The sequence below is a fragment of the Macrotis lagotis genome, chromosome 6 (genome assembly GCF_037893015.1).
Source record: "Macrotis lagotis isolate mMagLag1 chromosome 6, bilby.v1.9.chrom.fasta, whole genome shotgun sequence".
Classification (NCBI taxonomy): Eukaryota; Metazoa; Chordata; class Mammalia; order Peramelemorphia; family Peramelidae; genus Macrotis; species Macrotis lagotis.
The window spans coordinates 180,701,159-180,726,274 of record NC_133663.1 but is presented as its reverse complement, the minus strand read 5'-3'; the positions used below and the strand labels follow the sequence as shown (position 1 = coordinate 180,726,274).

At 32.3% G+C, this 25,116-nt stretch overlaps 1 protein-coding gene across 2 annotated transcripts in view; it reads left to right on the top strand.

Moving 5' to 3' along the window:
* COL4A1 (collagen type IV alpha 1 chain) overlaps positions 1-25,116 on the top strand; it is a 248,010-nt gene that overhangs the window by 142,161 nt on the left and 80,733 nt on the right. For both annotated transcript variants that reach the window (XM_074192027.1, XM_074192026.1), the window contains exons 3-8: positions 21,163-21,252; positions 21,333-21,377; positions 22,832-22,876; positions 22,986-23,048; positions 24,030-24,083; positions 24,260-24,286. In XM_074192027.1, the coding sequence (XP_074048128.1) occupies positions 21,163-21,252; positions 21,333-21,377; positions 22,832-22,876; positions 22,986-23,048; positions 24,030-24,083; positions 24,260-24,286 (324 nt within the window). The remainder of the gene's footprint in view (positions 1-21,162; positions 21,253-21,332; positions 21,378-22,831; positions 22,877-22,985; positions 23,049-24,029; positions 24,084-24,259; positions 24,287-25,116) is intronic.

The window sequence follows — 25,116 nt, the reverse complement described above, 5'->3', positions numbered from 1 at the left end:
ATTTCAAAGAAGTAGATTTAAGCTTGATGTCGCCTTTCTAATGTGAGAGCAGTCCAAAAGTGGAGTGGGCTGCCTTTGGAAGTAGTAGGTCTCCCTTTCATAGAAGTCTTCAGGCAGAGAGGCCATTATTTCTAGACATGTTATAGTGAGAATTCTATTCTTGTATGACTTGAACTAAATGGTTACTGAGATCCTTTTCAATTCTCACACTCTGGGATTCAAGGATTCTTTTAATATCACAATCATTTACAAGCGACAACTTGATGCAAAGCCAAATCGATTAAGACTTCCAGGACTAAGTCTGGGGAAGTAAATTGAAGACTTATAGTCACTCCAATCTTTATCAAGAATCACTCCAATATCTTTATCAAGAAAAGAATTAGATGTTCATGAGAAATGACTCAACAAGATAACAAAACAAGATTGTATCTCTCTGTCTTTTATTTATTTATTTGTTTATTTATTTATCTATTTATTTTTTAGATTTTTGCAAGGCAAATGGGGTTAAGTGGCTTGCCCAAGGCCACATGGCTAGGTAATTATTAAGTGTCTGAGGCCAGATTTGAACTCAGGTACTCCTGACTCCAAGGCCTGTGCTCTATCTACTGCTCCACCTAGCCGCCCTCTGTCTCTTTTTTTAATCCTGATTGTTCTTCATAAAGAACTTTGTGGCTCAGATTTATGGTCATGAATAAATTTAACTTATGCTTCTTGAATCAATTTTGTTCCAATAGTAAGGTATTTAAGGTGATGGACAGAATTTCCTTTCTATTTTTTTATCTAGTTGTACTTAATTATTAGACTTTTTCAAGAAATTTCTCTTTGCATGTCTTTCTAATATATTTGAGGATTAATTCCAGAATAGCAAGCACATTGTTCATGAGAATAAGTAAAGGGAAAATAATTTATTTCCAATAATCAACCTTTTTTGGTATCTTGTCACTGCACAGAATGATTTGTCTTTATATACCTGATTCCAAAGAAAAATAGCCAGCATTTTCCACCTCCTCACCAGTTATATATATATTCCAGTTATATCAATTGACATGGACTTCATTAAGAGAATTGACATGAATGGTTTTCCCACCTTTTCCTGCCCTCAGTTTGCTTATGCAGAGTCTATGATATGTACCTGGGGAATCCCTGAACGATATTCTGTGCTAGTGTTTCTCAAAAGTCAAGAGGACAGTATTTTTCTCTCTAGTACTTTATCTCTCCCCTCATCCTTATCTCCAGTGGGAGGTTAGCATGTCCCATTGATTTGTGTTTCTGAAAAGGATAGATTAGATCTGAATGCTCAAATATGTTTAATTATAAAAACCTAGAGGGAAGTAATTGCATCTGGTTGTTGCCCAAAATCTTAATATAATATGAATTGTCATGCCCCCTTTTCCCCACATCCCTACTTAGCAAGGCTAGTAGAAAAGTAAATCTCTCAAATGTAATACACATGACATTGTTCTTAAATTCTAAAACACTTTATTATTAGAATACAATGACTAGTCTTGTGTGTCTTGGCTATTTATGGAAATTATTTTGTGTAAATATGATCCTGACAAACACTTACAGACAAGAAACAACTTAATTGGAAAAAAAGTAGAAAATTTATTATAATTTTTATTAGAGATCAAAGGCTTAACATAAAACCCTGACTTATGAAAACTGTAAACATTGTTTCCTGCTCTCTTCTTGATGAAGTACAAGGAACATTCAAAAAATGTTTCCAGACAGCACGTAATGATGCTTGATAATTATATGTAGGATGGGTGGAGAATTTCATCCTCAAAAATTATATTCACAGAACCTTCCTCCTTGTGAAGTGGTTTAAGACAATGTACAGTTAAACAAAGGAAGAATTAGTCAGAGTTAATGAGCAAACCAGATGACAGTAAGGGAAGTGGTGCCCCTTTGTTTATTCTTTACCTCTGGCAAAATTCATTAATTTTTTTAAAAAGTTACCCTAAAAAAGGATAGTCATGTAGAAAATAATGCCATTTCTCTAGTCCCAAGGTGAATCAATATTAACTTATTTTTTAATTTACATCTAAAATTTCATGATGACGTAATAATTATTGCATTAAATCACAAAACATTAGGTAAGATTGTGCCTTCCTAAGGTCCCTAAAGCAGAGATCTTCATAGTTAGCATCAGGTCATGAATGAGTATGTATATGCCTTTGAGGACCTTATGGAAACACATGCAAGACTTTCTTTTTAATGTTTAAGATTTAACAGCATAGTCCTATAAATTTGTCCTCCCAGATTGAAACCAGGAAGTCTTAACAAAATCCCTTTGGGGTAGGTTTGTTCCTTCCATTTACTGAATGACTTGAGACTTTTCATGCCTCAAGATCAAGCTTTATGTATTCATCTAAGTTTACTGTGTCTGATTTAAAGTTCATCTCTCCAGTGAAGAGTCTGTGGTGGATGTTAATATTTATAATATATACCTCACAAAGCTAACTGGGGCACATTGAAATCTAAAAGTTTTTTTTTTAAGCAAGTGCTTAAAGTAGATAGATAGATGAATATTTGTTAAGTACTTACTGTTTACTGAGCATTGTACTCAGTATTGGTGATAATAAAGGAAGACAATTCTTATCACCAAACAGCTTAAATTCTAATAGGAAAGTTACACAAAGAGGAGGTGAAAGGGGATTGGCTAGGTTAAGAGAACACCATACTTGGTGAAGAGAAATATAGAGAGTAAAAAATTGAATAAGATAGATTTTAACTTGTCCCTTCTAAAATTGTATTCTTTTTTGTTAGAAAATCAAGAAGGCAAGTTTTCAGAGTGAGTTCTTCTCCAGGTGTAGCAAGGCAGGTGGAAAAGGAGAATGTTCAGTATATCTTGGGAGGCATAGTTGAAAACCTTTTCAAGTTCTCTTTCCGTTTCTGTATTGTCAATTTTGATTCTTGGTGGTGGTATGTATTGGCTAAGTCCCTACCAGAAGACATACCAGAATCCTTTCCTTCTTGGCACAGTCCAATCTGGGCTACAAAAATAAGATAAATATTAAAACACTAAAGAACATAGTTCCATGGGAATTTAAGAGTTATTTGGCAAGGGAAAGGAGCGGATCTTATATCTCATCAGTGACTCTATTAAACTTTCCTCTTCTCATTGATGGAATCAACATTTCATTGCTAAGAGTTGTAGGCAGTGGGGTGAACACTTTCCTTTATTCTTTCTAGACTGTATGTCTCCTAATCAAGGAGGAAGTGGGAGTGATATGTCTTTATTTGAAACAGAGACTTTGCATATGGCACTGGCCAATTAAACTTACAGAACTCCAAAAGCATTTGATCATAAATCTTCACAATGTTTCTATTATATGGGTGACAAGCATCATATTCTCTTTCCCAGATAAAGAATTTTGAACACAATGAGATTTGGTTTTTTTGGAAACTCTTAAGTTCACAAGTAGGGTTAACTGGTAAGGATGAGAGAAGAGAGTATAACTCCATATATCCCTTTCCTGGACCACACACTGAGATAGGCATGGGAGTCATTTTGGACTTTTATGACCCATCAGTTGTCTTACTAGGTCACAGCCCTAGCTTTAGCCTTCTGCTTCTGTAGGTAGTGCACTCAGTTCTCTACAAGATACAATGACTAGGCATCTGATCAAGTCCTCTTGCCTGTCAGAGTAGAAGTGATAGAGGACTTTGAAAAAAGTCCTCCCATAGCATGAGTTAAATATTCTAAAGTTTCATTTGTGGATTAAGCAAATAGGGCATGATTTTGATTTCTCTTTCATACTAGAATACTTATCTGTATTATGGAGCTGGACTCACATATTGCTCAGCTTTTTGGGTTACCTTGTATCCAAGGACTTGTTGACATCAGAAGCATGAGGTTATCTGAAAATGGAATGTAGCCTACTGACATGACGAGGGGTTGGGCAATTTTGAAGGATTCTGAAAATGCAATGCTTAAAGTGGGGGTCAGAGAGAACAATTATACAATGATGACTTCATGGGCTGCATATGCATCCTTTCTCTGTCTGGTCTCTCTGTCTCTGTCTCTATTGTCTCTCTGTTTCTCAAAGTATTCATGCCTCCTCCCATTCCTGTTATTTTCCTTTATTTTCTCTACCTTTTCCCCTCCTTTCAAATGAATAGGTCTTTTTGCAGCATAGTACCTTTATTTAATTTTTTTAAAAAAACACAGTTTTTGCCATATCTCTCTTTCCTTTCCCCTCTCTAGTTTTTCTTCCTTGTGGAAGACGGGGTGTTGCAATAAAAACAAAGTTGGATTTACAGTCAGATCACCTCAATTTGAATTTTTATCTCTGCCACTTACTACCTGTATGACAAGTGACCTTAATATCTCTAGGATTTATTTTCATCATCTATAAAACAAGAAGACTGATCTAATAACTTCCAAAATAAGTTCTAAATTTATAATCCCCTGTCTGAGAAAGAACTAGTTCAACTCCTGCCTTTGACACTTAGGAGTTGTATAACATGTTATTTAACTTTTCTGAGCCTCAATTTTTCTCATCTGTAAAATGGGAATATCTATAGTACTTATATCCCACATGCATGTACTTACATTGTAGAGTTCTTATGAGGGTAAAAATGAGAAAATGTTAAATAAAGCAACTTTCAAAAGTAAAGTGCTATGTCAATGTCATCAGATCAATGATGGGAGAGCTGAATTTCTAGCTGTACCTATTATAAGCCTACTGAATTCTGAACTAAGTTCAGAGACAAAGAACCATGATTTAAACAGTTATTAGACAAATTTAATTAGTTGTAAGTAGAGTTTATAATAAAGATATATAATCAATCTTAATCTTCTCACCAGTTAGCATAAACATATATCATAAATGTACCCTTAAATATGATGATCCTTTTTAAAAATTACAATCTATAATTATAAACAAATGCAGTAAAAAGTATGCTATATTTTAAATTCACAAGACACATTCAAATTCAATCCTTGCAAAGTCCCTGACCAGGGGTAAGACCTTTAATATCTCTAGACCCAAAATTTGTAAATGAACCTTTTGGAGCAGATGACCTTTAAGGTTCCTCAGCTCCAAATCTTTGTATGACAATATCCCATATATAGCTACCTCTATCACTTTTTTGGATCCTTATAATCCATTAAAGATATAATTTATACTACAGCCTTGTATATATTGCTCCTAGTTTATATGTATGTTTTCCCGTGTTTTGAAAAGTTTTGTATAGGTTTGCATAGGTTTCCCCTATTTATGGCAATTACATTATATCAATACAGGATAGATTTCAGTGGAGAAGGTGACGTAGCTAAAAATGTGATGATAGACTTTGAAAGTAAATTTTAAAAGAACAGTTAAAAAGATCATGGATATAATCTTGGAAATACAAATACATAGAGCAACTGTTCTGGTTTGTTTCAATGAGTAATTTATTCTAAAGTCACATTCCAACCAAGTAGCCCTCCTGACAAAATATGTTTATAGATGTCCCTATGAAGCTGCATTTTTACAAACAAGTATGAATGTGCTCATAGAACATCAACCATATCTAGGAAAGGGAATCTTTCACATTTCTAACTTTGTAACTAACCTTGAGCCATAAAAGACACTTTGCTGAGATAAATGGATAATTTGTGGTTGGTATGATGTTCTCAATAATATCCAAGTAGAATTCTTATACAATGTCAACTTGATATCAAGGGAAGGGGGAGTAGAATAGATCAGACTGTGGAATTTTTGACTAATTTTCATTTAAGTATTCCTTGTTCTCTGACCAAGATCAAATTGCTATTGCCTGTGCTTATTAAGGATCATTAGAGAATTCTTTGTGTATCCATTTTGTGTTTTTAAATATTGAATAATAAAAACTATTATTAACAATAACAAACTTACAAAGTAAGGAGGCAAAATCATATTCTAAATTCCCTAACATTTTTCAAAGCATAAAATAAATGAATGAACTAACAAACAAATTTTTTTTTCCTTTTTTCTACATTAGTCCTTCAATTTAGAGAACATCTAGTTTTCTTATCACTGGGATTAAGGATGCTTTCTATTTTTTCTCTTTTCTGTCTCTTTTTCTTTTTTAAAAACTTCTTATCATTGTTGTTCTAAAATTTGCTAGCTTTTGAGTCACATTTGTTTTTAGAGTCTCTGACCAGTCTACATATTTTGTCTTTGATTAAAAAAATAGCCTTACCTCTGATCTGGGATATTACATATTCTATCCAAATCTTTGGGAATTGGGAACAGTGAGTTAACATGATCACATTATCCTACAATTTTGTTAATTTCATTTTTACCAAAAGTTCTTTCCTTGTTTGTCAGATTTCCTGTTACTGTTGTGTCTATCTTCAAGTATTAAGAAGTATTTATAAACTGTACATTCTGGGCAAGGTGTTAAAGGTACAAAGATAAAAAAAAGAGCCTCCATCCTCACAGGATTTATATCAGTGATCAAATGTATCAGAGAATTAATAAAAGGAGAATAAATAATCAGAAGCACTGTGTGTTATCAGATATTTTTGACCTTAACAAGATTAGGAGAACCTCTTTAAGTGGTAGTTATGTCATAGCAAAAATCATAGTGACATGAAGAAAAGGAAATAATGATCTGGTCTTGGAAAGACTTAATCTCATAGTGGGTCATGGGAAAAAATAGTCTGGTGCAGAAGATAAGAAAGAGGAAAAGTTCACTGAATCCTGGCATTCATTCTTGCATACTTTAGAAATACCCTAAGAAGACTTGTTAAATTGTTCCTGGGGTTGAACGTAGCTATCAAAAGCAGCCAGTGAGATAATTTATATCATGAATTGTGTGAATGGGAGAAGATGACACAGCATTTTCATTCTCCCAATATTCTAGGCTTTCTTGATAAAGTTTTGTGCCTATTTGACCTAGAAATGTGATTAAATGGAAATTTTGATGTTAATACAGTATTCTGATGAGTACAATTAATAAAAAACAATGTCTTATATTTAATAGTGCTGTAAATAGTTTTCAAAAGTTTTCACTTAAGTTGGCCTATTTGATACTTACCAGCATTTCTATTACATAGGTAAATTATTTCTTACTATTCTCATTTTAGCAAATGAGGAAAAATGAGAGAGGTTTAAATGTGTCTGAATTTATATGATTAGTAACTGATGGAGTGAATCTAGAACCTTTGTTATTTTACTAGCTCATGCTGGTTCATTATTATTGGTAATAATAATAATGATTAATAATATAATTAATTATATTATATTTTTAAATATATAATAATATGTAGCACAGTAGATAGAGTGACTAGCCTGCCTGGAATCAGGAAGACTCATCTTCCTGAATTTCAATCTGGCCTCAGATACTTATTAGTTGTATGACCCTGGGCATGTCACTTAACTCCATTTGCCTAATTTTTCTTATCTGTAAAATGATCTGGAGAAGGAACTAGTAAACCACTCCACTATCTTTGCCAGAAAAACCCTAAATATTCTCATAAAGAGCTAGACATAAAAATATTGAAAACAATAATAAAATAGTTTAATAATCCCAAATTCCCAAAATTCTAGGTTACTACTCACTATTTAAGTGACTAACTTTTTAAAGCTTTCAGAGTCTTATTTCTTCATTTTTTTAAATGAATGACTAAATGACCTCTAGGTCCCTTTCTAGATCTGAATCTAAAGCTGAGCACAGTGCCTGAACCTAGTATGCACATAATAAATGTTCATTGACTGACTTTAGATGAAGAAACTGAAGCAAATGGGGTTTTTAAGTAACTACCTAAACCCAGCACTCTCTCTACTCCACCACCTAGTGGCTAAATTTATAAGTCCATGATTTCTTAAATATACAAATTGGGAAAAGTTTAGACAGAGAATTTCCTAGCAGAACTTTAAGTGTTGGGATTTCTTTATCAAAATCCTTTTTGGGTATTCTTATTACAGAGTGATTTTAAAAAATTACTAAGCATTTGTCTCCTTCCCACTTAGGAAAAAAGAATAAAAACAAAATCCTTGTTAAAATATACATTGTAGAGGAAAACAAATTCTATAATGATATGTCTAAAATGTATGTCTTATTCTACTTAGTCCATTACCTTACTGCCAAGGTATCAGGGGTGGATGTCATTCTTCATCAGTTTTTCTCTGGAATTGTGCATGATCACTGAATTGATCAGAGTTCTTAAGTCTTTCAAATTATTGTTTGTTATAGCTAAATTGATCACTGTTCATACAAGTTCATACAGTTCATCAGTCCATACAAGTCTCAGGTTCTTTTGAAATCAACCATTTTGTCATTTTTCATGAAAAATGACATTCCACTAAATTCATAATTTATTTTCCCAATTAATTGACAGCCCTTTAACTTTTAGTTGCTTGCTACTAGGGAAAAAGAGCTTTGCTATAAAATATTTTTGTACATATAGGACCTTTTACTCTTTCATTGACTTTCTTTTAAAAAAAAATTCCAGCTCTTTCCCTCCAAAGTTCCAAAAATGTTTTATATAAGATCACATGGTTTGAATAAACATACTTCCTTATTTTCCTCTTTCAACTCCTTTGTTACTGCCCAGCTTCAAGGTAACTACTTGGAAGACAATGCTAGTTTATGTCTATACACACTCTATTATGCTTAATAAATTGACTTTTATGACTTTCCATATCTATAACTGATGATGGATGTATAAGAGAGAAGAGAGACAGAAAGACAGAGACAAAACAGACAAAGATGGAGAAAATGAAAAAAACGGAGAGAGACTGAAACAGAGAAAAACAGACACAAGAGACAAAAAAAGAGAGATAGAATAAAAGGGAGGGATAAAGAGACAATAAAAAAGTTCTTTTCTTGGGGTGGCTAGGTTTCTGGGGTGGCTAGGTGGTGTAGTGGATAAAGCACCGGCCCTGGAGTCAGGAGTACCTGGGTTCAAATCTGGTCTCAGACACTTAATAATTACCTAGCTGTGTGGCCTTGGGCAAGCCATTTAACTCATTTGTCTTGCAAAAAATATAAAAAAAGACTACCCTTTGTAGACAAAGAAAACTCCCTCATATTTCTCAGTAGTTATATGACCACAAAACACAATTAGTCTATGAGTTATTGTTGCTCTCCAACCTTCCACTCTCCATGCTTTCCCCCTTGAAAATATTTTGTTCAGTCTCATTATAATTCATAGTGCAGTGCCTGATATTTATCTTGATGTTGAAAATTATTCAGCCTTCCCAATAGAGCTGTGTTCTTTATTTCTTTCTTTATGTTGGAGATTTGGTTGACTCTACAAAAGCAAGCTTAGACAATCTATGGTATCTGCTTTTTAGTTTTCTGCTTTTCTTACTTTTTAGCTATCTGACTGTTCAAACAGGCTTAAGTGGTATTTTTAGAAATAAATGATGTTCTGAAATGCAATTGATGAAGTAGAATAGATAAAAAGTTAACTTTTCACATAGTTTACTAGAATCTGAAGATGAGAAATACTATTTTATATATTTATAGACCTCTATGAATTTTGTTGTAACAAGGCTGTGCCTCAGTTAGACCTTCTCGGAAAATGAGAAGGGTTAAATAAATAGAACTCATTATGTGATAGGTTTTTCCTGAGTACTTTAAATCATGGAAGCATAGACTTAGAACAGCGTTACCTTGTGTGTGTGTCATAGACCATATTGGCATTCTGAGGAAACTGTAGACTCCTCAGAATAATGTTTTTAAATAATTAAGGGTTAAGGTAATGTTAAATTTTAGCACTTTCAAGTGAAAGAGTGATTATATGAGGCAGAGGTAAAGAGGAGGAATGGGGAATGATAAGTATGCAAGCATGATGATAATATGGAAAAATGTGAGGAACAAGGAGAGTACAGGAGGGGGAATAATGTTCATTGAGATAGGAGGCATAGGTTTGGGTGAAGTTGTGTAAGGCTTTTAAAGATGGGGTGTATACTTCACTCTAGAGGCAATAGGAAACCACTTGAGTTGAAGGAATGAGGAGTCACTTGGACATTTCTGTTCTTAAGGAGAATTATTTTGGCAGAAACATGTAGAATAGATCAGAGTGGAAAGAGAAAAGACAGAGAATTTGCTTCCAAAAGTTCAAATCTGAGAAGAAGAAGAATTAAAATTGCATATCAGGTGAACAAAATCACATTGTAGAAGCATTTCATCTTTTAGGAGATTTATTTGTTTGGCAGTGAAGGTGTTTAGCAACATGTTATACCTGTTATTAATTTGGTAACAAGAAGGCTTTATCTTTTCTCCTGGAAAGGTAAATATGATTGTAACAGAAAACAGTGACATGTATCAACTTATTGTATTACCTTTTAGAATTACAATTATATTTTATTTCTAATAATGTGTTCAATTAAAAAATGCCTTATGTATTGCCTTTTGTTTTATTTGTTAAGGTAAATTACTAGAGAATATGGAAATTACAAAGTCCTGTTTATTAGTTTAAAATTTTTATCTATCTATCTATACACAAATATATACTTACCCATTTGAGTGTTTTGTTTTATTTTTTATTATTTTTTGAGTGTTTTTATTTTTTAAAGAATTTTGAAACCTCTTTCCAATTCTATAATTAGTAAGCATTTATTAAGATCCACTCTGCTCTAGGAGAAAACAAATTCCAGGAATGAGAGGTAACAGACAGAATTAAATGGGGAAAGAGCATAATCCTGTTCTCAAGAAGCTTAGATTGCAGACATTATCAAATTAATAATTACCTAGGGAGAAGGTAGCCAGAAATCTTCCAAAATAAAAAATGAAGTGGTCATTTCAAACTTTTTTCTAGGTTGTAGCCTCAAGATTTGGATTATTTAGTTGTATGTGTTATGTTTTCTATTCTAATTAAAATTCTTACCACACAGCAGGTACCTTGAAATTTGCTTCATATGATTTCTCAAAGGCACTCCCAATCAACCCATCTTAATTTGCACAGTGTTACTGAATCTTTTAAGCATAAAAAAAATCATGGTTTAATGGCTTAGTAGTCAATTTTAGCTTAATCGTTTAAAATACATAGACCCATACTTCCTCCTCGTGGTGAGTAATATATTGCAGCCTACCTGCTGTTAGTCTAGAACTAGTGAAAACCTCTTTAGAGATACTAATGTTCTTGAGATTCAGTGTCACATAATGATATAATAGAATGTATTCATACGATACTAAATTGTTTAAACATTTCCATATACATTTACTCATTTAATCATTATACTGAGCCAGTTAATAGGCAAAGCAAGTTATCATATGCCTTCAGGCTCACAAAGTGGTTGTATTTGATCTCGTCTTCTAAATTCTAGTCTAGTGTCCTTTAACAAAAATATCAAATGGGCACCCCAAATAAAGGATATTGCCCTATAGTAAAAAAAGAACACTTACAATAATATAACTTTTTGCAGATTTAGCATGGAAGTCTTTGCCTTTGTTTTGTGGCATGGACCCCTTTGGCAGTCTGGTGCCTCTATGAGACTCTTCTCAGAGTAATCTTTTAAATGCTAAAATATCATGCTTTGGATTATAAAAAAAAAACAAGTCTATCGAAATTCTGTTATCAGTATTTTGTTTTAAGTTCACAAGACTGCAAGTTAAGAACCCATGCCTTAGTGAATTTTTTTTAGGATTCTGGGCGGTTAGTGGCATGGTAGAATCAGGAAGAGACCAGTTAAAATCCAATCACAGATTCTTAATAGCTATGTGACCATGAGTAAGCCACTTAACCCTTTTGCCTCAGTTTCCTCATCTGTAAAATGAGCTTGAGAAGGAGATGGCAAACTACTCCATTATTTTTGCCAAGTAAAACCCAAAATGGGGTCATGGAGAGTTAGACACGAATGAAACAATAGTTCCATCACATTTAGGTATGTTCCCTCCCTTACAATCCCTCCCCCAAGTATGGGAAAGAAGTTTGGTATACATTAAGCGAATGATGTAAATGCTTTGTCTATCATGGGAGACCGGAGATTAAAAGCAGGAAGGATGTGAACCAAATCTTGGATAGTTATGAAGTTGGGTGGGAGTGGGAGTGAGGGTGCAGTACAAGTCTCCTGGGCTTTTTATAGGGAAGAAAATGGTCTAGCTTGAGTTTTATGTAGTATAAACTATTTGAACCCAGCAGTTCAAAGGTGAATGTGTTAATAATCTGTGAAAGCAGAGCACAAAAGTACAAAGTATTTCCCACAGTACAAAGCAAAGTTAGCTATTTATTTGGGGACTGATGCTAAAACAAAAATAAGCTATAGAGTAAAGATTAACAGCCCATGCAATACTTATATACAAACCCTTCATAAAGAAATGCATACTTGTCTAAATAATATTTTCATAATATTTTCCATGTTATTTAGCTGGTGGGGAGGCAGCTGACTATTTCAGGGGATGCATTCTAAATATTTATCCACAAAAATCTTTGAAGGAGATTTTGCTACTTGATGAAATGTGAATTGCTGAAGAATTATCATATGCTAGTGTTGGTATCCTTTAAAAGAAAATCAGAGGAAACATATGGAACAAAATATTTTTCTCTAAAACCCCTTTATTACCTTACTAGGTGTTTTTCAGTTCATATGATCCCTAACAATCTGATTAGGGAAATGCAGACCTTTAACAGAAGGCAAAGACCCTTGAAATATTGTAGGCTTTTTGCAGCCAACAATTTGTTAGCATTAACTTTTATCATTTATAGAAAGTGTTTACTGAATTAGTACAGTTTGATACTTTGTTTGTTTTTAGACCATTTGGTGGGGAGCAGCATTTGCAAATTGTTAAAGCAGAATATGTTCCTTTTAATTATACTTGCATTGAAGAAACCAGTCTCTTTCTATTAATTTCTCCCTAATCAGTACAATGTTAAGTTAGCTTCTGTGGGGTTAGAAGACACTCATCTGCTTTCTTTCATCACCTATATTAATCAGTCAACAAAAAATTTGATGCCCTCCCGAACACCTATCTCTCTCTATATATATCTATTTCTATATATGTGTATGTGTATATCTATCTATATCATCTATCTCTATCTCTATCTCTATCTCTATCTATCTATATCTATATCTATCCCTATCCCTATCCCTGTATTTGTATCTGTATCTATATATTTATACCTATACTTATACCTATACCTATACCTATACCTATACCTATACTTATACCTATACCTATACCTATACCTATACTTATACCTATACTTATACCTATACCTGTACCTATACCTATACTTATACCTGTATCTATATCTATCTATACCTATATCTATATGGATATGGATATCTATATTGACATCTATATAGATATTGATATTGATATCTATTTATCACTATATTAAGTGCTAATCTAGTTGTGATATTCACTTTTAATAGCGGATATTCTTTTTATAAAGTATCATTTGAATCTAGTAATGCAGTTTAGTAGATAGAGGACTGACCTGGAAAACAGAAAGACCTGGGTACAAATCTTATTTCTGACATACTGACTAGGCAAGTCATTGACCTCTTAATACATTCAGCAGATCTTTAAAACTCTGAGTTTCAGATAACTTGCCTCTTTGTGTCAAGAGAGACTTACTACTTTGGAGTTTCTCTGTGCTAATGAAGTAATAGGCTTGGATTAAAAGAAAAAAGGAAAATAATAAAACTACAACACCTCTAAACAAAACATTTGCTCCTATAAATGACTAAATTTTATTTTGACATAATACAGTATGATTTTTGAAATATTTACCTAACATTATTGTATTCTCTAATATTATTCAACACCTTAGGCATTTGTTGAAAATTTTGTAGAAACTCTTCCTACAGAGATTTTTAGGTTGGGGATACATCAATGTGGGAATAAAGAATGGCCAGTTAATAGGAAAGACTTCTCGACAAGGTATCTTCAATTGTAGGTACTTTCACAAATCCAGAAGCCAAAATGATCTTATCAAAAGATTAGCTCAATCCTGGGTTCGAACATACTTGGATTTTTTTGTTTTAAAAGAAAGTACCTCTCAATATTTGTATCCATGGTTAAATATTAGTCAGTAGAAAAATGGAAAAAAAAGACACAATGATTAAATGAGGATCTGTGATGGTGCTTTCTGAGTTTATAACCTTCCATTCTCTTTTTTAATTAATCTCTTAAAAATTGTGAATACTAGGAAAATGACAAAAATGATACTATGCAATACATATCTGATAAAACCATTGTCATTAAACTTAATTTACTAAACATGTCATAAAAATTAATCCAGTTGTCTACATTCTCTGGACAACAATACAAATTCAAGTATTTAAAAGAGAGGCAACAAAAGAAAGTAATTTAGTTAGTCCTTAAAAAAGATAGGAAAAATTGGAATGTTCTGTCACATTCCATAATAATGGTCAGTTGTATTTCTAATATTCTCTTGGGTAATGTCAATATTTCTGTTATAATGTCAAAGAGAATGGCATGAAGACAACTCCCAGTGAGAACCAGTAACAAAACTTTTCCATGAACTTGTGACATCAGTCTTCCTACAGTTTTCCCAGCAACATCAGCAGTCAGGAAATGGCCTTGCAGATGGTTAGCTGTCATTGGACTCATGGAATTAGACTTGCGAAATTTTTGGCTGAGTTTTCAGTCACCCCATTGACTACATCTCTTCATTTTAACTACTTTCCTCATGACTGCATAACTCTTTTGCTCTGGTTCCAGATCTTAGAATTTCCAATCTTGAAATGATTTGAGATCTTATTCTTAGTGATTTTTTATTTGGACCACAGATATATTTAAAAAGTAAAAATTCATACTTCCTGTTCCCTTTTGTAAAGATAACCCTAAACGTTTATCAAAAACAGTCCCTGGAATCCACAGGTAATATGAACTGCAAAACTGAATAATCATGGAGGTTCAAAGGACCTCAGAGGTCATTTTTATATTCCAACCCCCTTAATTTATCATGTATGAAGTAGGATATATATATATATATATATATATATATATATATATTCATATCTCTTTAGTGAGTAGGGTTTTATTGGTGGTATCATCTGTGAAGGGTTATTAAGGATTTTATTAAAGTTTGAAAAATTTGGATCACATTATATACACCAATTTGTAGTGCTGAATACTGAAAAATAAAATAGATATATTTTCCTTAACTTTCACTAAGTTAAATACAATGTCATATAAATTACTTAAATTTCCTATAGATTTAGACATTTATCAAATGGCTGAATACTTTTTATATGTGAATATGTACAATGTTATTTCCCAAATTAAGATGATTTTCAATGTTGTTCAAGGTGAACAGAAGTGTTTTCATCTATAACACTACTTAGAGAAACATATAAAGAAGTATATATATATATGTATATATATATATATATATATATATATACACATATGTATATAAAGCTGGAGCTGGCAAGAATTCTGGTTTTAATTTCAGAGAATTTTGGTTGAAATCCTTTGCTAATTGTGTGATGCCACTTAACCTACAATAGTCTCAGTTCTTCTCATATGTGAAATAGGAATTGCTTAATGGATTATTGTGAGGAAGGTGCTTTATAAATGATAGATTTTCATATAGATTAGGTATACTATTTTTATATTGTGAAGGAGAGGAGGGATAAAATGAAATTCCAAAGGAATCTAACACCATGTTGTCTAAATTTTTATTTTCTTTGAAGATATATAATAATTTTCCCTTCAGAATAAAACAATGCTATTTATAAAATAATTCATGATCATCTGACTGTAGATGCAATGGTAAATTGTCTGAAGTAACATATTTTCAATGATAGTTTTCTTCTGAATATATTTGGTATGATTGTTAGAATGTTAGAAGAGGGTGGTTTCTATATCAGCCATGGTGTTGGAAGATACTTCAAATTCGTTCATAGCATTAAAGAAACTTAAATTTCATTTTGAATCAATGATTTAGAGAAGAAAGTTTCAATATTTTCTTAAAGATTTCTTGGCTCATGAAGTTATTTCTTTCTCATTTACTCTACCATCTCTTAATATTTATCTTGTGGCATAAACCAAAATCCATATCAGAGTTCTTTCTACCCTGAAAACTTCCTTTTGAAGTTTTCTTTCTGCCCTGATGGATTGAGTCTCAGATACCTACAAATCTAAGATTGACTCTAGACATGCTTCACTTCATTCTTTGGCCATATTCTTGGAAGTTACTTATATCCTTCATACCTTCCCCAAACTCTTCAATTCTAGAGCCATAATCAAATGAACTCTTGTCATTGCTCTAAGAAAGAATATGGATGATTTCTTCCACTGCCCCTACATCTTTCTAAAACAAAGTGCCCCTGCCTCAACATCAATCCCTTCTAGATACTAACCTCTCTAATTGAAAGTAATCTCTTTGAGAGCAATGCTTTTACTTTATATTTTTATCATAAGGCTTAGCTCAGTTTAATTGTTACATAGAAAGTGCTTTATAAATGTGTATTCTTTCAGTCATTGTAAAAGAAAGAAAAAAATTGTACTTTTTTTTTCTAGATTTCACTTTCCACTTCACCTGAATTTACATTTGGAAATATATTCTTGCTTCTGGCTACATTTTTGAACAAAAGTTTGTAGTCATACCAAGCATGAAACTCTATTTCATGCCTAATTTAGAAAAACTAGTTTCACTGAGGTCATTCTCTATAGCCTCATTCTTTAATGTTTCCCCTCTAGATGACGTATTTTTTCCCCTCCCTAATCCTATCCCCCAACTCATATTTTGAATTTCTTCAAGTGGGATATTGCCAAGTCACTTCTGTTTTAAAGACACATGAACTTCCCATTTGGATTATTAGACACCTGGCAATGCATTCACTGCACAAAATGTTCTCAGCATTTTGTATAACATTTGAAATTTTCCATTTTTTTCTTTTTTCCACTTTTCATTACATCAATGAAAATCAGTGTTCATTGTTTACATTTCATTAACATGTGAAGTACGTGGTCAACATGTTCTTTGGGAGCCTATGTTTCCATTTTAAAAATGCTAAAAGAAGTCTTTATACCATTGATGTTAAATTATGGATAGAGCAGAAATGTAGCAGGAGCTAATTCATTTATTTTTCTTGTGTTTTTTTTACAGTTGTATATTGTGGACATACAGTGACTACCAGATATATAATCTTTGCACAATATGCCCAGCCCTTTGTTCTTTGTACATCATCACTTGAGATCATAAAAGTCTTAGGGGGAAATAATTGAGACAGTGTAATTAAATATAGTGTTTGCCAGTTTATTGTATAGTTATATGAATGCTTATCCTGTCTTTACTCCTAACTCTGGTTCCCATGATAAATTTAGATAGGGAATTAGGTATTAGATTATTCATGTGGGCTTTTGTCTGTACAAATGACTTGGGAAATAAGGAAAAAAATATGTAGGGAGGGGTAGAAAATTATTCTGTCTGAGTAGTCGCTTCCGTTTAGCTACTTCATTTCAAAACTCTTGGGACATACAAATTTCTTAAGTTTTCTAATGACATTTGGGAAAGAATGTGTTCTTGTAACTAATTGGGGGACTGGGAATTCAGATTCCTAGACCCAAATCCCAAGAATATCACTAGGTCATGAAAGGATAAGTGACAGGTCAGTGTGACTTCTGAGTCTTAATTTCCTTATCCATAAAATGAACATAAAAGGGATGTTTCTTCAGGCTAGATTAATATTGGTATGATGTTTAATCTTCCCTTGGGAATTGATGTGGTTTAGTGACCTAGAAAAAGCATTGACTGGACATGATAAGGCTTTTTTTTAAAATTCTTGGCATCAGTGCTAAGTGTAAAACTTTTGCAAGCCATTGAATTTTGCTCATTGCTTCAGACATTCCTTATGTTTAAATGAGAATGATAAGATTTCATCTGAATCCATGTCATAAGGCTATTTTGATATCGAGTGCTAAACATTCCCTCACATAAAATATAACTTGGTCTTATTGTGGCATATTTTTTATAATAATTACATATATCATATATAAAATAATTATGGCAGCTCAAAGTTCCTTCATTCCCACACATGATTAACACTTGATAAATTCCTATTCATTGTGTGAATATTTATTTTGGCTATATTTGGCTATATTCTAGTGCTTGAACAACAGATTTTTACTTATTGTTGGTGACAAATAAAATTTCAATTTTAAATCTACCTCTGTTTCTTCAGTTTTCTACTAGTCTCATTGTGGAGGTGGAGGGGTGGGAGGTGAGAAGTGATCAACAGAAGAATATAGAATAGAAATAAGCTGTATACTCAAATATCCATTTCTGTTCTTAATTACATGCTAGTTTATGAATGGTTTTCTTTACGATATTACAAGGTCATAAGGTCAAGGATCTAACATTTAATGTAAAATCCTGTTCTGAGTAGGGTAGCATCTGTTCCTTCTTAAATAAGTCCTTATACTGCTGTTGCAAAAATCAAGCCCAAGTGTGAAATTTAGTTTTCTTTACTCTATTTGCCATTGAGTTTTATTCTCTAGAGTGTAAGGTAATTTCTTCCTTATTTATTCAGAAGCTTTTCTACAATTCTGTTTCAAACTTCCAAACCAATGAGAAGAACAATCTGCAGTACTATCCACTTACTGATGCAGTTTAGACCCACAGAGTCATTCATCAAAGAAGTTTAGGTTTTTAACAGTTTTTTCATTATCAAGTGCTAAAGTTTTTCGGAAATGGAGTGGATGTTTTCAGTAACTGATGGATTATTATTTGAATTCACATAATATGAATTAAAAAACACTGGGTAGTGTTCTACATTGAAGAAAATTATTTTCTGATATGTGTGTGTGTGTGTGTGTGTGTGTGTAGTTGTTTTCAACTGGTAGATAATTAAGCTTGGGAAAAATAATAATATTCAATCCTGCCTGCCATTCTGCCATTTAGTAGGTTTTAGAAGACCATAGATTTAAATCATAGGAGAGTATGTTGAGAGATAGAAGAGACTTTTTGAGTCATCTAATCCAACACCCTCATATTTCCATTGAGTAAACTGAATCCCAGATAATTGTCCAAAATATTAAGTACTAGTATTTGGATTCAGGTCTCTTTCTCCAGTCTAACATTCTTTCCTATATCCTGTGTGGCATGGTTGCTGTTGTTCAGTTCTTTTCAGACATGTCCAACTCTTCATGACTCCATTTGGTGTTTTCTTGACAAAGATACTGGAGCAGTTTGCACTTAAATTCTATGGCTCATATTACAGTTGAGAAAATTAAGGCAAACAGCACTAAGTGACTTGGTATTTATTTGCTATTGACTTGCTAAATCATACAGCTAGGAAATGTCTGAGGTCATATTTGAACTCAGGAAGATGAGTCTTCCTGACTCCATCAAACTGAACCATCCAGTAGCCTCATACTCACTAAAACGGGTATCAAAAAAATCATCAATAAAGCAGCAAACAACTGCTGGGCTCCTTTTATGATCCTGGAGATATAGACAAAAAAGAATGAAAAAAACTGCCATGATTCCATTCTCAAGAACTTATATTTAGTTTAGGTCTTCATCTTACAACACAGGAAAATAAACCCAGAGAAGTTAGGCAATTTGTCTAAGGTTGAATTAGAAATGAATGTAGGTAATATAGTAATAAATATAATATAATATAATATAATATACCAATATAACATAATATGACATAACATAACAGGATATGAAGTAACTATATATGATATAATATGACAATATAACATAATATCACATAATAATATTATTCATAGCTAATGAATAGCAGAGCCAGGATATAAAACTAGGCCCTTTTGTTAGATCTTTTTGCATAATTTTAATATTGATAATTTATCTGGACAAGTCTGCATTGTCATGCTGTCTTAGTGTCTATGCTTCTATTGAGAACTTATAGGTATAAAATGATAGATCTGAAAGACATCTGAGATGCCATCTTATTCAAACTCTTCATTTTATAACTAAAGAAACTAAGACTGAGAATTTGAGGAACTTGTTAAAAAATACATAGGTAATACACCCAGGTCTTGAGCCAGTGGTTTTTACCTCAAAATTCAGAGTTTTTTCCTCTATAACATGCTGCCTTTCTATTGACCACTTACAATATGTTCATCTTCCTAAATCAACAGTTCACCTGTTCCATGAGCTTTAGTGATATAAACTTCATAATACTCTGCAGTCTATTTTTTTATCTCTCACTACTATCCAAATGATACTATTTTGTACCAAACCTTGCATACTTCTTTTAACTTCTATCTCTTTGTTTATGCTGTGTCCCTCAAGTGGAATGCCAATCTTCTTCCTTTTCACATGTACATCTCTTACACATTTTAAGGTCTAGCTTCAAGTCCTGAACTGTTCACTGAGTCAGTTTATATTGAGGTCTGTCCCTTCTTGTATATGGTGTTTATTGTCCCTATATGTCTTAACTTTATAATGTTACCTGTCAATTAAATCTTTAATGTGCACCTCACTTCCTGAGCTATATTGTAAACTTATTAAGGCAGGACTATATCTTAAATGTCTGTATATAATCACATTTTCTAGCATATTACAATGAAATAATAAGCACTAGATAAAGAAAAATTAATAGGATCATATACAATCTCTACTTTAGTAACAACAACAAAATATCCACATTTCTAGTCATAATGTTAATTGTTTGCTAACTTCCTATGGTTTCTATGCTTATCTACATTGTCAAATGATAATTAGAAGCCAAGGATAGCATAGAGGATGCCTTCTTCCAAATCTTAGAATTGAATGATGGCAAAGTTTACTCTCAGATTACTTATATTATTAGTCATTTTAGGGGACAAAACAGCCAACAAACTATTTATGTGTCCAAATTAACTTACAATTGGTAAATGTATATGCATATATATATATATGTTATTATAAATAATATTATATATTTTCAATCATTCATTCATTATATGATATTTTCATTCATTCATTTGTTCCATAAGGATGTATTAAATATCAATGATTGAACTGCATTAAATGCTGTAGAACACTGCCACAGAGGAACTTCTGGTCCATTAAACTATTTTGTTGCCGGTCTTTCTTTCTCAAAGAGGACCAGAGATATCAAGAGGGTGCTTTCTTGCCTTGCAAGTAAATAGATTTGGTATAGTAAATGAAAGTAACCTTAAAATAGAAACTCTACATCAACTTTATTTTAAAGAATATTCAATAAAAAAGAAAAAAAAAGTTTTAAGGTAGAACTTATTCCAATCAGTATTCTGCTTGACTGACTTGTATTTTTTTTAATTTTTCAGGGTGAACGAGGTCTTCCAGGACTACAAGGTGTCATTGGATTTCCTGGAATGCAAGGGCCTGAAGGTCCACATGGACCTCCGGGCAATAAGGTAGAATAAATAGAATGACTATTAGTTTCTGAGATATTTGAAATTAAGAACATTGATGATTAAATATTGTATTCTTTCAGGGGGATGCTGGAGAACCAGGACTACCAGGAACAAAAGGAACAAGAGTGAGTATAGTAGTTTCTTAAATTTTATTAATCACTATGTATTGCACATGGTAAGGGCAAAACTTCAAGTGTAGAGGAAGGCATCATTCCAGGGTTGTTTTTTTTCCTTTAATTTTTTTTAACTGCTCTGTACCTCTTTTAATTCCTGCATGAGTATTCAGAAAAAAAGTCTTTTATTATTTCCTCCTGTGTCCCTTTTCTTCTTCCTTCTCCTTTTCCCAGAAAGCTCAAACAGGGCATAAATTTGAGGAGTTGTTATTAAGGTTATTTTGGGGGTGGTCAAGGGTGATGGTAGTAAAGCTTTCTAATCCTTCTTCTAATTCCATGGTAAAGAGTATTTTGAAATTCCTTGTTGCTAGTCTAGTAATATAGTATATTCACTTATCCTCATTTGTCTCCCATTTTCTCTTTCTCAAATATTTCCTATAAACAAATCTTGATTTTGATTTTGATTTTGGGAGATATATCAGTCAATTAAAAGTTCCTCATTTATTATTCAGTGAGAGTATATATTGCTAAGAGTATCGTTTTTAAAATTTTTTTTATTTATTGAAGGCAATGGAGTTAAGTGACTTGCCCAAAGTTACTTTGAGAGTTAGGCAATATTTCAAATGTCTAAGACTGGACTTGAACTTAGATCCTCTTGATTCCAGGGATGGTGCTCTATCTACTGCACCACCTAGCTGAACCCAAGTATCATTTTCAAAAATAAAGTAACTATTACTCCTAAATGTTTTCCCTAATATTTGAATCATATCAAAATTATCCAATTTTTTGGAATTTTTAAAAATAGTGAAACATTTAAGATATATGGCTACATGCCTCAATTCTATAGTATACATATATATATATATATATATAATATGCATACATATCAATAAAAATAATTAAAACAACCCAGGCTTATATAAGATGCTAACTACCTACAAATTTTTAGGATAGCGTTTAATTTATATTAAAATAAATAAAAATAATAGTTATTCGGAACAAGAATTCTTGAAGTATACAGAGCCAATTCTCTGTAAGGGAATCAATCCTAAATTATGAATTTATTTAGTATGGATAAAACTGTTCTTTTTTGCTTTTGAAAGGGAGCTCTATAAATATTGAATAATTTTTCCATTGATATCATTGCTATCTTTATAGATTTTAGTGTGAATTATACCTGCATATTCGACTAGAAATTACAAAAGAGTAGCAGTCTAGAGGTCTAAATGCATTCATGAAAATCAGTGAGATCAATCTAATTTTTGTATCTGGCAAACACAGATAATCTATCAAGATGGACTGGAAAAACCCTGATAACAGGGTTTCATTCTGCCCAGGTAGAGAATATGTGTAATATATATTTAAAATATCAGGAGGGCTTTACTATATTAGCATTTTGAATAAAGTGGAGTGGAAATATTGTTGATGCAAATTATCTTAATTCTGTTCTCTTTTTCTTACTTTAGGGGCCACCAGGCTCATCTGGTTATCCTGGAAACCCTGGACTTCCTGTATGTATATGTTTAAGCTATTTAACTATTAAAAAAAAACATTTCTGTTGGACAATGCCATTATTAGGTGATTGCATTATCGGTTACTTCTTTGTTTGGTTAATTGCAGGGTATCCCAGGCCAAGATGGTCCACCTGGTCCTCCTGGTATCCCAGGATGTAATGGTACAAAAGTAAGTTTGGAGTTGGAGCCAAAGTTTATCTTTTTTTTGTGAAATTTTAAATAATGAGAGAGAGAGAGAGAGAGAGAGAGAGAGAGAGAGAGAGCAAGACACTATTATGATGTGAATAATCAGTCTTAGAGTAGGGGACACCAGTGTTCAGATTCAATCTCTGATCCCTTAGCTATGTGTGTGAGTGTCCCAGACAATGTTTCTTGGCAAAGATATTTTTTTTTGTACTGATTGGATTTGTACTCATAAAATTACAGCTCCAGACAAAAAAATGATACAGCAAAAAGAATTATGTTCTTGAAAGTTAAAACTTAACTATTAATAAAAAAAATTGAAGTATGTTAATAGAAATTTTGTCAGATTGTGATTCAACTCATCAGATCTTGAATATAGTACTGGAAGGGTATTCCATAGAAACAATCTCTTCTAACATCCTAATTTTACAGATAAGAAAAATGAATTACAAAGAAATAAAATTGTTTCTTCAAGATTATCTTGCAAGTCACTGACAGAGCTGAGAATACAGCCTGACCAATTCTATTTGCTATCCTAAATTGCCTTTCTCTAGATGCTTTATTGGTTGAACTACTCAAGTTTCTTCTGGTTCAAGTCCAGTAAATGTTCAATCATTCCATACAATTTCATCTTGAAGTATCTTTTTAAGCACCTGTTTTACTTCTTGAATCATTTATTAAATTATACAAGATTGCTTGCTGTGTAGTCCCTGTCTTGGTGTTGATAAGACTATCATTTATATATTTTATTTCATTTTTATTATCTCTTACCAACTTAAGAAGAACAAGATTGTCAAATAGCACTCTTTCTTTAGAAAAGGGTAAAAAGCAAATGATAATATATTTTAGGCTCTAGTAGAGTTTTTCTCAGTGATTATAACTTCTAGGCTTGAATCTAGAAAGTTTTTATACTGCCATTTCCTTTATAAATAAATGATATCAGGAACATTTCTCTATTCATTTTTAGGGTGATAGAGGTCCAGTGGGTCCTCCTGGATTGCCTGGATTTTCTGGGCTAGCAGTAAGTATAATATTATTTTTAAATGAAATATTTTTTCTTTGATCATATTTCATCTCTTGGCATGTTTCTGTCTTTGTCCCTTTTCCCTACTTCTGCCCCATTAGTCTACATAGTCTGATATTGATTATGGTTTTTTTTTGTTAAAAATAGACTAACATAAAGCATTTCTTTTCTAGGGTCCCCCTGGATTACCAGGAATGAAGGTATATTATATATATATATATATATATCAGTTAATTAATTTGTTAATTGTAGGTGGACTGATTAAAACATTTTATTTAATGATATTTAATTTAATTTTAAGAAGTTCTAACTATGCCAATCTATGCTCAATTCTTTAATAATACAATATTTATTAAATACAATTAATAAATATTTTGTTGTGCTTTGCAAAGTATCAAGATACCTTATTAGGGATTAAAGTGACAAGAAACTTTTAAATGGTAAATATTAAATCCATTAAAAATTTGTTATTTTCCTATATGATTTGATTATGTTGTATCTTTTTTTTAAAAGCTATCTATTTAAAGGACTAGAATTATCCATTTATTGGCTAAATATTCCTGAATAAAATCATTTAAATAGCATATCCTTCCCATTTCTCATCTTAAATGCTGATTAGTTCTGCCATGAATCAATGATTACTCAGGGCCCTATATAATTAAATGATGAATATTTGATATCATAGTACTTTTTATTCAAGGATCTAAGTCATTTTATTACTGAAATTCATTAGAGTATCCATGTTCTCATATATATTAATAAATTAACCAATCAACAAGCCTTTAATAAGTGCCTGCCCTAGCCAAACATTACTTATCAACAGTACAAGTCATAATGCATTCATATCTTCTCATTCTGGATGATTTTTCCCTAGGTCCCTCCACAGAGGGAATGTACAATATATTGAGGCCTTCTTCCAGATATTTTTTACATTTCATTACCAAGCTGACAATCATTTTGCTAAGTGATATGACCACCTGTCATTTTATCTCATTTTCCCCTTCTTATCTGAGAGGAGGATATTATCCTT